General features: G+C 38.5%; 1 protein-coding gene across 2 annotated transcripts; it reads right to left on the bottom strand.

Moving 5' to 3' along the window:
• Positions 1-7836: 7836 nt before the first annotated feature.
• Positions 7837-11745, bottom strand: LOC137966205 (putative F-box/LRR-repeat protein At3g18150). Of its 2 annotated transcripts, none has more exons than XM_068812758.1 (4): positions 11467-11745; positions 10065-11106; positions 8524-8718; positions 7837-8408 (listed from the first exon to the last, which is right to left on the bottom strand). In XM_068812758.1, exons 2-4 carry the CDS (start codon positions 11040-11042, stop codon positions 8070-8072), a joined length of 1512 nt encoding a protein of 503 aa, XP_068668859.1. In that variant the 5' UTR covers positions 11043-11106; positions 11467-11745; the 3' UTR covers positions 7837-8069. The 2 variants fall into 2 exon arrangements, with proteins under 2 accessions (XP_068668859.1, XP_068668860.1); XM_068812759.1 differs by having other exon boundaries at positions 10065-11064.
• Positions 11746-11892: the final 147 nt, after the last annotated feature.

Below are 11892 nucleotides of genomic sequence, written 5' to 3'. Positions count from 1 at the left end.
TTAAAAGCAATAAAACTGTTCTGCACTCTACTTGGATTATGGATTGGTTCTTTGCTGGGCTACATGGTAGAATTTCTTGTGTCATCAACGTTAAAAAAGAAATTATTTTGTTTAGTGATCAGTTGGTGGATTGCTAACCCAGTATTAAACAGTCTGCTGTGGTTCAGATTTCACAAGAAAAAATCTAATGAAAATTAGGGTAATTTGGTGTTTTTTACTATTTGCTCTTTCTGGGAATAATTTAAAGTTTATATAAAGTTGCATGTAATTAGGAATGAGTAGGAGCATTATTATCCTTATACATATTTTAAGCTATGAAAGGGTGATTAGGGGTTGCCCAGAACCCTAAACACTAGAGATCCTTCTCTCTTGTTGTCTCTCCTTCTTCTTCTCTCAATCCCTCTTATTTTATATTTATATTAAAATAAATAAATATACATTAATTTTTATAATAATAAAAATAAATTTAAAGTAAGATGTAAGTGATCAAAAATCACTTCAATTATTTTTTATTTATTTTTCCTATAATTTTTTTATTGAAACAATAGTAAACTCGATTTCCTATTTCTTTTAACATTTATTAAAGGAAAAAAATCAAAAAGAATCAAACCAAAAAATTTCCTATTAAAAAAATTGGCACAAATACTGGAAAATAATGATTAATGAATAAATTTTCCTATAATATTTTTTTCCTACACTATCTAGTTGACACAATAACACCCTCAAGAGAAGGATTTTTTTACAGAAGATACACAGTCAAGATGTGCAAGTGCATAACCAGACTGAAATGGTGAATTGAGCTGAATTCAACTGGAACTGGAATCAGTAGCAACAAAGTTGATGCAGCTTCCTTAGCTAAACCCAGTCAGTTGCTTGTTTTTGTACATCAAGCAAGCAGGTAGGATCTATCTCTTTCCAGTAGGAGCTTCTGTTGGGGTTCCATGTGTTGTTGCTTGTCTGCAGCTTGGTCAGATTGGACGTGCTTGACTACCATATGAGATTGCTTTTCTTGTGGAAATTCGACCCATTTGAAGTCCTGCTCTTTCCAAGTGTTGGAATAACTGAAATTTATCGAATTACAAAGAGAGAAATTTCATAGTTGGTAGGCGGATTTAAAGCCAAACTAATCCCAAAAGATGTCAAGCTTGCCCTTTTGTAAGAATCTTTGCCATCTTTTCTCCTAAGTTCTTTCCTCTGAAACCAAACTGGGCATTTGGTTCCTTAATGGGAGTTTCAAGAGATCGGATGGTCGCAAAGATGAGCTATCATGAGCTACAAAGTATAATCGATGGTGGTGAGAATCTTTCTTCTGAAAATCATTTCTCTTGTATTTGTTCTGTATCTATGGAGCTTACTTCAAGTATCTTGAGTTACTTCTCAGTCTGAATGGAAGGGTATGGTCTTATGCTGATATATGACTCTGCCACAGAATTCTCTCTCCCAAGTGGATTACCCTGATATGGTCTTATGCTGATATATGACTCTGCCACAGAATTCTTTCTCTCCCAAGTGAACAAGTCTCATTCATCGATGAACCCTTAGTTCCTAGCTAGTCTCAAGAAATGTGTAGAGAAGAGAAAAGGAAGAGAAGATAAAGAGAAAAAGAAAAAGGGTTTATTTTTCGACTAGGTTTCTGTTCTTTTGTTTGGAAACACGTGAAAAATGAAAGAGAAAATATAAGAGAAATATAGTTTCTCGTGTTTGGATACACGTGGAAAATGAAAAAGAAAACAAACTAATGAAAAGGAAGATAAAAGAAAAAAAAGAAAAAAAAGAGGTTTATTTATTTTATTTTTTTGGATGGTCATGAAAAATGAGAGAAAATGAAAGAGAAATATAGTTTCCCGTTATTTCTTATGATGGTACAAACGCAAGAAAATCGATAAAAGAGCATTTTTTTGGATTGGAAAATTTTACTAGGAGAAAATTAATTGAAGGAAAGGTAGTTTTCTCATTATTTTAGCTTCCTATGGTGGCCGAAGCTATCGTCGGTCAATAATAAGGATAAGAAAAGCATGGACGAGACCATTTCATATTCTTCGTTGTACATTCATGAAAATGTCTGTTTGAAAACCAAACGAAAGAAATGTCACAACTATGTCTTCAGTCCGCCCGCAGGAGTGGACCAATGTGGCCGGGACCTGGGAAGATCTGCAAACTGCTGAAGCTCCTAGGCCTACCTTCTCATCCATGAATCGATCGGAGGATCAGGATTCAGTAGCCAGACGTTAGATTTCCATTAACCAAGGCGCGCGTGTCCTGGTGTAACTTCTAATCCACAGCTCTCGTCTCCTTCCATGATTGGGAGATGCTAGGCTGGATGAGGATTTGATTAAGGTTTTCTGTGTCGGTTCTCATCTGAAGTTTCTTCTCCAGCATCCTGCAAACCCTGCAGTTCTTCCCTTCGAAGAGAAATACTGGGGTCCTCCACGGTTTAGATTAAGAGAGGGGATGAAAGAATGATGAACACGGAAAGATCATACCTTCCCAAAAAGATCAAAAGGGGAAAGAAAAAAAAACGCTTCATCGCAAAGACCGGCGAATGATGGCATGACTCTCATCTCATCAAGTATCTAGGCGTCTTTAGCGTCGAAACTTTTTACATAAAAATGAGAAAGCGAAAGAAATGCAGATGCTCTGCTCGGAAATAACGAAAATTTCTATTAACAAAACAGCCTTAGCTTTGCAAATTATGAACTCTCCTTTCCCGTAAGTCTCACATATTAATATAGCGCAACTCGTTCTCAAACTCCAAAACTCCATACAAAAGCCTGGATGGCAAGCTCCAGTGACTGATGATGAGATCGGTGAAGTACGGCCAGCAGCGGCTCAGGGACATCTTCCAGTGTCGTTGGGGCGTTCTACGCTCGCCTTCCGCTGCTGATCTCTGATCGCCCGCTAGCATCCTCGTAGCTTCAACGAAGATACATAGACAAATCGCTAGCGCTGAGACCGCAACTGTCGGAGCAGTGAATCCAAAGTAAAGCGAGGTTCGCTGCTCTGGTTGCAGAATCTGCCATTTTGGTAGAGAAGCGCTCGGCATTCTTCAACTCTTTCTTCTTCCTCCGTTCGCTTCCTCCATTTTTTTTCGTCGTCGTAGTCTCTTTTATAGAGTCCCGAGTACTCTTTCCCGAAACTACGCAAATAATCTTATCAAAACACAAAAAAATTTGTGGGAAACCCCCCCAGAGCACGTGGTCCTCGAGCCATGATTTGTAATTCCAGGGCCACGGGGATTTTCTCACATGTGAAATCTCAGCTTGGCTCGGACGTCCCGACAGTTGAATCGTTGAGAAAATTGAGACTGGACAAACACAAAAATACGGAAAAGAGATTCCCGTGAATGCTACAAGTGAGATCAGGACAATTCACGGAAAAGAATAACAGGGAAATCCAATTCTGTGGAAAAGACAAGTAACCAAGGTTAAGTTTAGTCTTTTCGCTGCTGGAACGGTCAGGCCGTCTTCGTTGTTTCTCCTGTCGACTCCTGCGGGTGGGCTCCCTGACATCCCAAAGACTCCGACAGCTCTGTAGAAAGCCGCGATATCGTCAGTTGATATTCGCACATGGGTGAACGAGTGAAATAATCAAGATGGCCTTAGGAAGATAACAAAATCGCTGTCGGATCGACCACTTCGATTGGGGGAACCGGTAATTCGACAGGCGAAAACGGACGGTGGGCGAGCGCAAACTTCCGTCGCCGGATTCCATTTTTTTTACCTGAAGCTTCAAGAAGAAAGAAAGGGGGGAGAATGGGTTTGGGTTACTAATCATCGGTTGCAGTAGCCATCACGAGAGGCGCGTGGGATGCGGTGAAAAGTGAAGACTTCAAGCGGAGTGGGGGATCCAATCCATCGTCTTCCTCGAATCAATTCCATTTCTTTATTCTGCTTTTGTGGTCTTTCCGTTTTTTCGTCAGCTTCTCACTCAACTGAACTGCTCCTGAGTGGGGACAGAGTTTACTCTTTGTAGAGAAAATTACAAAACAAATTTCGTAAGCGGTTCACTGATCGTCAAACCAGTCGGGATCCGCTAGCTGAACTGTTGAAATGGCGGCTGATTGAAGTCTGGAGGTACTTCAGCGGCAACAAAGTGCAATCAGGCCAGTAACTCAAGTGGAGTAAGCAGAAGGTGTTCGGCCTATTCAACTGTTGTTTACTTGGCAAATTAAGATTTTTCATGTTTTCTGCCTTTTTTTATTAACTTTTCACGTATAGCATGCATGCATGCAGTATCCAAAATACGTACAAACATACCTGCCCTAATGGTAGTGTCTGGTCAAGATGTAATGGATTAATTTTAGAAGACGTAATTAAGTAAGGACTTGGGATTAGTTCCAAATTCCCAATTTTCACCCCTCCCACTCTTTGTTTTGACGGCCTAAGTTCGGACCTGATTTGCAACGGGAAGGCCGTCGGAGCGACCGGAGATCAAAATTGCCGGGGCCAAGGTCCGATGGGCTGATCCAACAGAGTTGCAGCGGCAGCAGACGCAGAGCTAGAGGAGGGCCATGGGGTTGTCAATGCTGCAACGGTGGTGATGGATTGTGCGGATGATTGAGATCCACTGTTCGACTACAACAGCTTAAGAGGGACCCCCGTCGCAAAAAAAAAAAAAACGAGAAATGCAATCAGAGAGACAGGCGATGACTTCTGATACTATGTAATCACCCCGAATCTATGGTGAGAGTTTATATTTAATTTATACTGATTTTACAACAGAAAAATTGCAACGGTAATTGGTTTTCTGCTTCTGGGCTAACCGGTTTGTAATGGAAACCTAGTTTTTGGGCTTCTGTTACGGCGTGATATACTTCACAGTCAGGAGGGGGGACATAAGGATAAAAGGGCAATGTTGTTTCTCATTGTAACAACAGTATGCCCTAAATTCCCTAAACCCTAATTTACAGAATCGCAAGACAGTTACCACTAGTTCTAACTTCAGAATTTTTTTCATGAGAACTGTATAAAAAACCCTGATCTAACCAGTTGAAATTTAAAAACATCTGGTAGCATTATGTAGCTCTGAGCTCGGCCAGCTTGGGCGAGCAAACGGTCCCTACAGAATTCATGCATGGGATTAAACAACATTTAAACAATGCTGGACTGTTCGAATTATTGATCTGCATGCTGGCGTTTGTAGGCGACCGGGGAAGGAGGAGGCCAACAGCACAACTGGGGATTTTGATAGAGTTTTTTAAAGACCCATTTGGCCATTTTTTTGCTGTGGAAGAGGTTGAAGACGATGGGTAGTTAAAACAACCCTAAAAAAACAAAGCTCCGTAACAGAAACGTGTGAGAGAGAAAGAAAGGCATCAACAATTTGTCGTTGGCATGAAAACGCCGGAGTGGTCGACAGAACGGAGCCTTTCATTCATCTAATTATCTCTGCTACTTAAATCATACGAAGTCTGTATAAAAGCAACTAATTAGCGGCGACGAAGATGAGAAGTCGGTGTTACACAGAATCCAACCACATTACCTCTATCGGAGTTTGAATCAAGAAGAAGAAAAGGGATGAGTTTCTTTCCCCATGGAAAGATGTTTTTTGATTTCTCGCAAGCCATGATTGGGGCTTTTTAACCCAGAATTTCTACATATAGAAACATCATAAGATCCAAAAGCAATATTCAACCAAAACCATCTTCCGCATCTGTTTTTCTTGAAACCACTTGGGGTTTCCCAAAGATATCTAGGGGTCTAGAATCTCTAAGCAATTCGATACGTACGTTGATACGTCTTCTTCAACTATAGATTTCTCCGATATTTGGTCGGTTCCTTCTCTTTCCATGTGGTCATCCATTTTTATAATTTATTCGTTGTCTGCATTGATCAGTACTGGAACACGGACTTCATGGGAGTGAGGAAGGAAACGTCTCCATTGATTGGAGAAATTGACGACCAGCCTGATCTCCTTTTCAGGCACGAGTATAACTGTTGCATAAATAAACGGCTCTGGGAGATTTTCTCAGTTTCTGAGAGTTCCAAAATTTGTGGAAATCAGAAGGTACACTGGTTTTTTAAGATTCGGTAGTGAAAGAAGCTCCTGGCAGTAAATATTACGAGTTACTGTTATGCTAGAGTTACTGAGTTGTAATACGTGTTGCTGAGTTGTAATGAGTTATTCTGAGTTGTGAGTTGTAATGAGTTAATGCTGAGTTGTATGTGTGTTAAGTTAGCGAGTTAGGCAGTGCGCCAACTCATTTTAATTTTTTCATTCCTGTATATACGACTTATAGAAGCTACTGTAAGTCACTCTGTTTGTCCAAAATAACAGAGGAGTTTCGTCTCCCAATTTGGGAGTTTTTCCAGAGCAATTTTATCATGGTATCAAAGCTAGACGAGATCTCATCTCCTGTTCGTCAAATGGATTCTTCAAATCTGTATTATCTTCATCACGGCGATAATCCGGGGAATGTTCTCGTTACTCAACTTCTCACTGGTGAAAACTTCAATACCTGGCATCACTTGATGATAATGGCGTTAACCGCCAAGAACAAGGTATGTTTCATTGACGGATCTCTTCCGTCTCCTTCTGAAACATCCTTTATGCTTTAGTTGTGGACTCGTTGCAACAATATGGTGCTCTCGTGGATCTTGAATTCACTTTCACGAGAGATAGTTGCCAGCGTCATTTTCGCTGATTCAGCTCAAGCAATGTGGTCCGAACTCAATGAGAGATTTTCGCATGGGAATGGACCTCGCATTTATCAATTGCGGAAGTCCATTGCATCTCTCCTTCAAGATGATCTTTTTGTAAGTTCTTATTTTACAAAAATGAAAGGTCTCTGGGATGAATTGATGAATTACCGTCCATTACCTATTTGTTCCTGTGGCGCATTGAAGTCTTTGATGGAAATGCAACAACAAGACTATGTTATGCGATTTTTAATGGGACTAAATGACTCTTTAATGATCCACTGCCTTCCATTAACAAGGTCTATTATCTGATAATTCAAGAAGAACATCAACAAGAAATTGGAACTATAATGTTACCTGCCATACCTACTGCTGCTGATGCTCAACCTGTTCGTTAGAACAAGTCTAACCATCGTAAACCTATATGCTCTCATTATTTCATACCAGGACATACAGTGGAGAAATGTTTTAAATTACATGGATGTCCTCTAGGATATAAGTTTAAAGGCAGGTTTTCCAATTCTTCTGCTAATCATTTTGCCTCTGCTAACAATGTTGCAAGTAGAATCATCAACTAGTTCTTCATTACCTTTAACTCCATAGCAATGTCAACAATTGTTGGCTTTACTCAATATTCAATCCTCAAATTTTTCGTCACACAATGCGAATATGGTAACACCTCCACTTGAACATTTATCTGGTAAGGGTGATTCTGCATCTTCACATTCTGTTTTTTCGTTTAATACTGCTAAATCTAGGTTAACTCATATTAATGAATGAATTATTGACACCGGTGTTACGGATTATATGGTTCATTCCATATCTATTTTTTAAAAAATCATGTGATGTTGAAGAAGCTTATGGCTAAGACCTCATTGAACTCCAGAGGAAAAAAATTAAAAAATAGAGGCAGGTTAGAAATACTCACCACTATACTATAACGACATGCTTATTTAATTACTTGCGTAATAATATAATAAAATTTATCTTTTTGATCCTTACAGAGATTAGAACAGTCAATTTTCTCCTGGAGTGCTTTCCAAACTCTCTCTGGTTTCTGCTCGGGTTCAGAAGACTGAAGACGCTCGAGTCTTGACCAGAGCAGAAATCGGAGAGAATTTGGAAAGCTTAATCATACTTCCCGTTAAGGCTTTTTAAGTAGGACCAATGCATAGGAAGATAGCTGATCATTTGTAGCTAAACACAAAGGAAAGGCAGAGATCATATACAATGATACTTCCTGTTAACCCCAGCTAGCCAAGTACATTTTACACAGATTCCACTTACCCAGAAAACATGGATATTAACTGACAGCACATAATTTCTTCACACTGATGAGGCCAAAACTTGTAAAGTTGCCTAGTGATCTTATATTTAAGCCAAAAGTAAAATGTTCAAATGAGGCACCGAGTACAGAATAGAGCTCCCCAACTAGTATAAGAATGATACTTCAGCATTAGGTGAGGCTCTGGGAAGAGCAAGCAGTTTGCTGTCAATTTGCTGAGATTGCTGCAACATTTGGAAATACTTCTTATCTGTAATTTTGAGAATCATCCTCTCCAACACCATTGTGTTCTTCAGCAGAAACTTTATTAGATTTACCTCCCTTTTCAGCCACTGTTGAAGGAGAGTCCTGTTTTTTCCCATCTTCTGTATCCCATTTCTTCGTAGCAAACCAGAGACCTTAATAGTCTTGACATGATCCATCAGGCAAGGGTAAGAGTGACTGTCAAGGTATACTTCTTCATCAATTTCAAATCCCTCTAGAATCTGAAATTTCACCACTTCATTATCAAATTTACACGAAAAAAAAAGAAACAAAAAGGAAAAACGGATTCCTGAAACAAAACACAGTAATAACAAGTAATTCAAAACAAGAAAATACCTCGGGGGGGTGCACATTAAGAAGCTTGTCACGGTAGTGATTAACGTTTATTGTGAGAATTTCAACGCCAGGTGAGGTCCTTAATACTCTTGCTAGCCCTGGAAGCTCAAACTTTTCTAATCCAGTCTCAAATATCAAATAATTGCAGCTAGAAACTGAAGCAGGAAGATCCATCATTGCAGCAGTGGATAGCACCTTCATAAATGAAAATTCAAGCAAATAAACAAGTGAAATATCATAGTAATTCCTGCTGCAATCTCCAAAATGAATATCAGAAACACCTTCACACTGGTAAAGCATGCAGGGCAGCGCACCTTCAAACTAAAACTCAAGAAGCATTTTATTGGAAACAGCTTGTTACCATTCATATTAGACCTCTAGAAATTATGATAAAATAGTCCACTACCGGATGTTCTCAAATTTTCATCACAAAAGAGTGGTTTGCAGCATCAGACATTAATATTCGCTTCTGATTGCCTAATGTTCACAGCAGATTCATTATGTAGGTGGTCTTGTGCACTTCCACTCTGAAAGATCTTCGGTTTAACAGGAATGACTACTAGAATGCTATGCTGGATTTGGAAGATAACTACTCGGTTTGAAATTAGTTGTATCTCTTTTTTGCTGCAAAATATATGATCCTTTGTTGCTGCAAAATATATGATCCTTTGTTGCTACTTAGCAAAATCTTATTTTTTCCCAGTAGATTTTTATAACAGGTATTTGAAAGTTTATGCAAGAAAATAGTTATGTATTAGAATGGAGAAAATGCAGAAAAAAGATCAATTCACTGAAAGACGACCAGAACAGAGCCAACTCTCTTCTCCATCTCTTTTATGTTTCAAGTAACCTTCTAGGATCCACATTTAGAATCATTTGATACACACTTCTTTGCTAATAAACTATCCAAATCAACAAAAGAATTCAAATCAGCTTATATAAATAACCACATGATGGAAGAGTCAACAGAAGGTCGGCGAACAAGGGAACCCATACTCAGAAAAATCTGTTTAGGTGATCACTGAAGGTAAAAAATTTGTAAACAAACAAAATAACCATGCATATGAAACAGAAAAATAGTTACAGGGAAAAGGAGACATAAGTTAGAAAAACAAAAAAAACAAAAAAGAAAAAAAAATCCATTTTCATAACTAAAGAAAAGGTAAATATGAGTGACGTTCATGCCAAACATATGTACTTTGCCCTTGAAAATTCTGAATTCTGATGCCCTGCCAAGAAGGGACTATCTGCAATAGCTTAAATAAAGTCATGAACTTGCTATTCAGTAGAAATTAATAGCATGATATCTGCTTAACTCATAGAAAGGAGATCGGTGTAGTGTCTGACTTGTGAAATTCTGCAATCAACACTAAACCTAAAAGTTTTGTCCTTTTTCTTTTTTCCTAGTATGACACTGCTCTCTAATGAACAAGAAACAAGATGCACAATGTAGAATGTCAAGAAAAGATAACTTCCGTCTCACAAAAGTTAAAAGTGCAATGTACCTCTTCCGTCTCACAAAAGTTAAAAGTGCAATGTACCTGAATGGACGACTTACAGAGCCTAAGCACCTTGGCCTGAGAAAGAACTCCGATAAGCTGCAGTAACTTGATTTGATGTTTAATGCTGTTAGTGTATCTGCAATATTTAGTAGCAAATAGACGGATGCGGGCTTCTCCAAGAGAGGAAGGACTCTTCGGAATAAGTATACCCTTAGTAACGCAACCAGATATGTTGATTGATACCAAGTTTGGTGCATCAACTTCAACCCTCTTGGAATTTTGCTCCCATAAAATTTTTGATATAAGTATTAAACGCACACGTTGCAAAGTTAGGGATGATATATGAATATGATCCTCAAAATCACATTCGAGGAGGCTAAAATCCACAAGCTGTGGACAACCTGTCATTATTTTGTTCAGTAAACTATTATTCATTCTGATCTTTGACAGGCTTAACGTTTTCAGTGACCTCATACACACGTGAGAAGGAAGTTTTACTACTAGAAATCTCAATTTCAACACTCTCAGCGACTCGTACTGAAAAACCCATCGAGGCAACTCATAACGATCTAGGTAGTCTGTCACGGTCTCGAGCTTGAGTTCTTCAACTCTCCTTTTCGTTGCAAACTTTATCCAGTTATCCAGAAGGGACATACAATCCTCAGAGTATGCAGAAGAAAGTTGGAATTTCTGAATCTTGTGACCTTGATAAAGCCTAAGAGTTCGATCGACAAAGTGGAAAAAGTTAGTAATTCGTCGCCTGCTGTATTCTTCTCCGTTAAAATTTGAGTGATCTGATTTCCGAGGTCCGAAAAAAATCAGATTTGGTGTGTAAGTCCATAGATCCCGCCATCCTCGTGATAGAATACTCATCTTTGCAGCATCTTTCACTTCCAGAAAGGAAATAATGTGAAGACAAAGAGATTCCGGCAGACAGCTAATATAATCAACATCTCCAACATTTTGACTGCTCTGTTCTGAATAACCTTCATCCTTTTCAACACTTGTTCCCGCCATGTTTCTCCTCTATCTCGAGAGTCTGGAATTTCACTAATCTAGATTAAAACTAAGAAGCTGATGCCTAGACATTCCAATTGAAACAAAACCAAAGACAAAAGCTTGTTAGATTGTGTAAACCACACAGTTCTCAAATCTCTAGTCACAATAAATAACAACAAAAACTTCCCTCATAGTTTTCGGTGTAGGATTTTGTTTCAAGAATTTGGAGATGTTCAAGAAAAAAAGAAAAAAAAAGAATAAAAAGAGAGGAGATAACTCTTTTTAGTTCTTACAAAGTAATTCACTAGAAAGACCGAGACAACATAAACTTAACTATAAACAAAAAAATAAAAATCCTCTCTTTCTCCCTATTTCACAATCAGGACGACAAATTTCATGCATCAAAAGATTCCGAAAAAGTTAAGAAACAGAAAACACATACCTTTGGTCACCGATCCAAATTCAATCCTGCAAGCAATGACAAAACGCAACACGAAGTGGGACGATGACTGAAACTGATCAAGGATATAGAAATAAAGGGGGAAAAGGAGAAAGCGGATGCAGAGGAGTGTGACCGGCTACGAAAGTTAAAAAGCCAGAGGCAGAGTCATAAATTACATAAAATGCCCCCTTGAGGATCTAGAAAGCATTTTCATCGAAGGGTTATTTATATACTTTCACTAGAAGCACGGACACAGACGCCTTAGATAACTTAATGGACAAGAAACTCAAGTTCTCTACTACACTGGAATTCAGTATGCATCGGTGCCTCCATAAAGAAAAAAATTAAAAAATTAATTTATTTTTTTGTATTAAAAAAATATTTTTCTTCAATCGTTTTTTCTTTAAGTTATAGTGTTTGTATTTA

Source organism: Aristolochia californica, unplaced genomic scaffold, assembly GCF_029961685.1.
Source record: "Aristolochia californica isolate CCGP_79_NKW_82.1479 unplaced genomic scaffold, dmAriCali1.0.hap1 SCAF_5, whole genome shotgun sequence".
Taxonomy (NCBI): domain Eukaryota; kingdom Viridiplantae; phylum Streptophyta; class Magnoliopsida; order Piperales; family Aristolochiaceae; genus Aristolochia; species Aristolochia californica.
The sequence above is the reverse complement of the archived record's forward strand: the minus strand, read 5'-3'. Positions and strand labels throughout refer to the sequence as shown.

Bases quoted from the DNA above. Each gene is read 5' to 3' on its own strand.
- LOC137966205 (XM_068812758.1), bottom strand. From the start codon at position 11,042: ATGGCGGGAACAAGTGTTGAAAAGGATGAAGGTTATTCAGAACAGAGC. The intron at 8,719-10,064 runs GTACATTGCACT...TCATTTATGAAG, and splicing joins TCTGTAAGTCGTCCATTCAG to GTGCTATCCACTGCTGCAAT. The intron at 8,409-8,523 runs GTATTTTCTTGT...GTGAAATTTCAG, and splicing joins TTAATGTGCACCCCCCCGAG to ATTCTAGAGGGATTTGAAAT.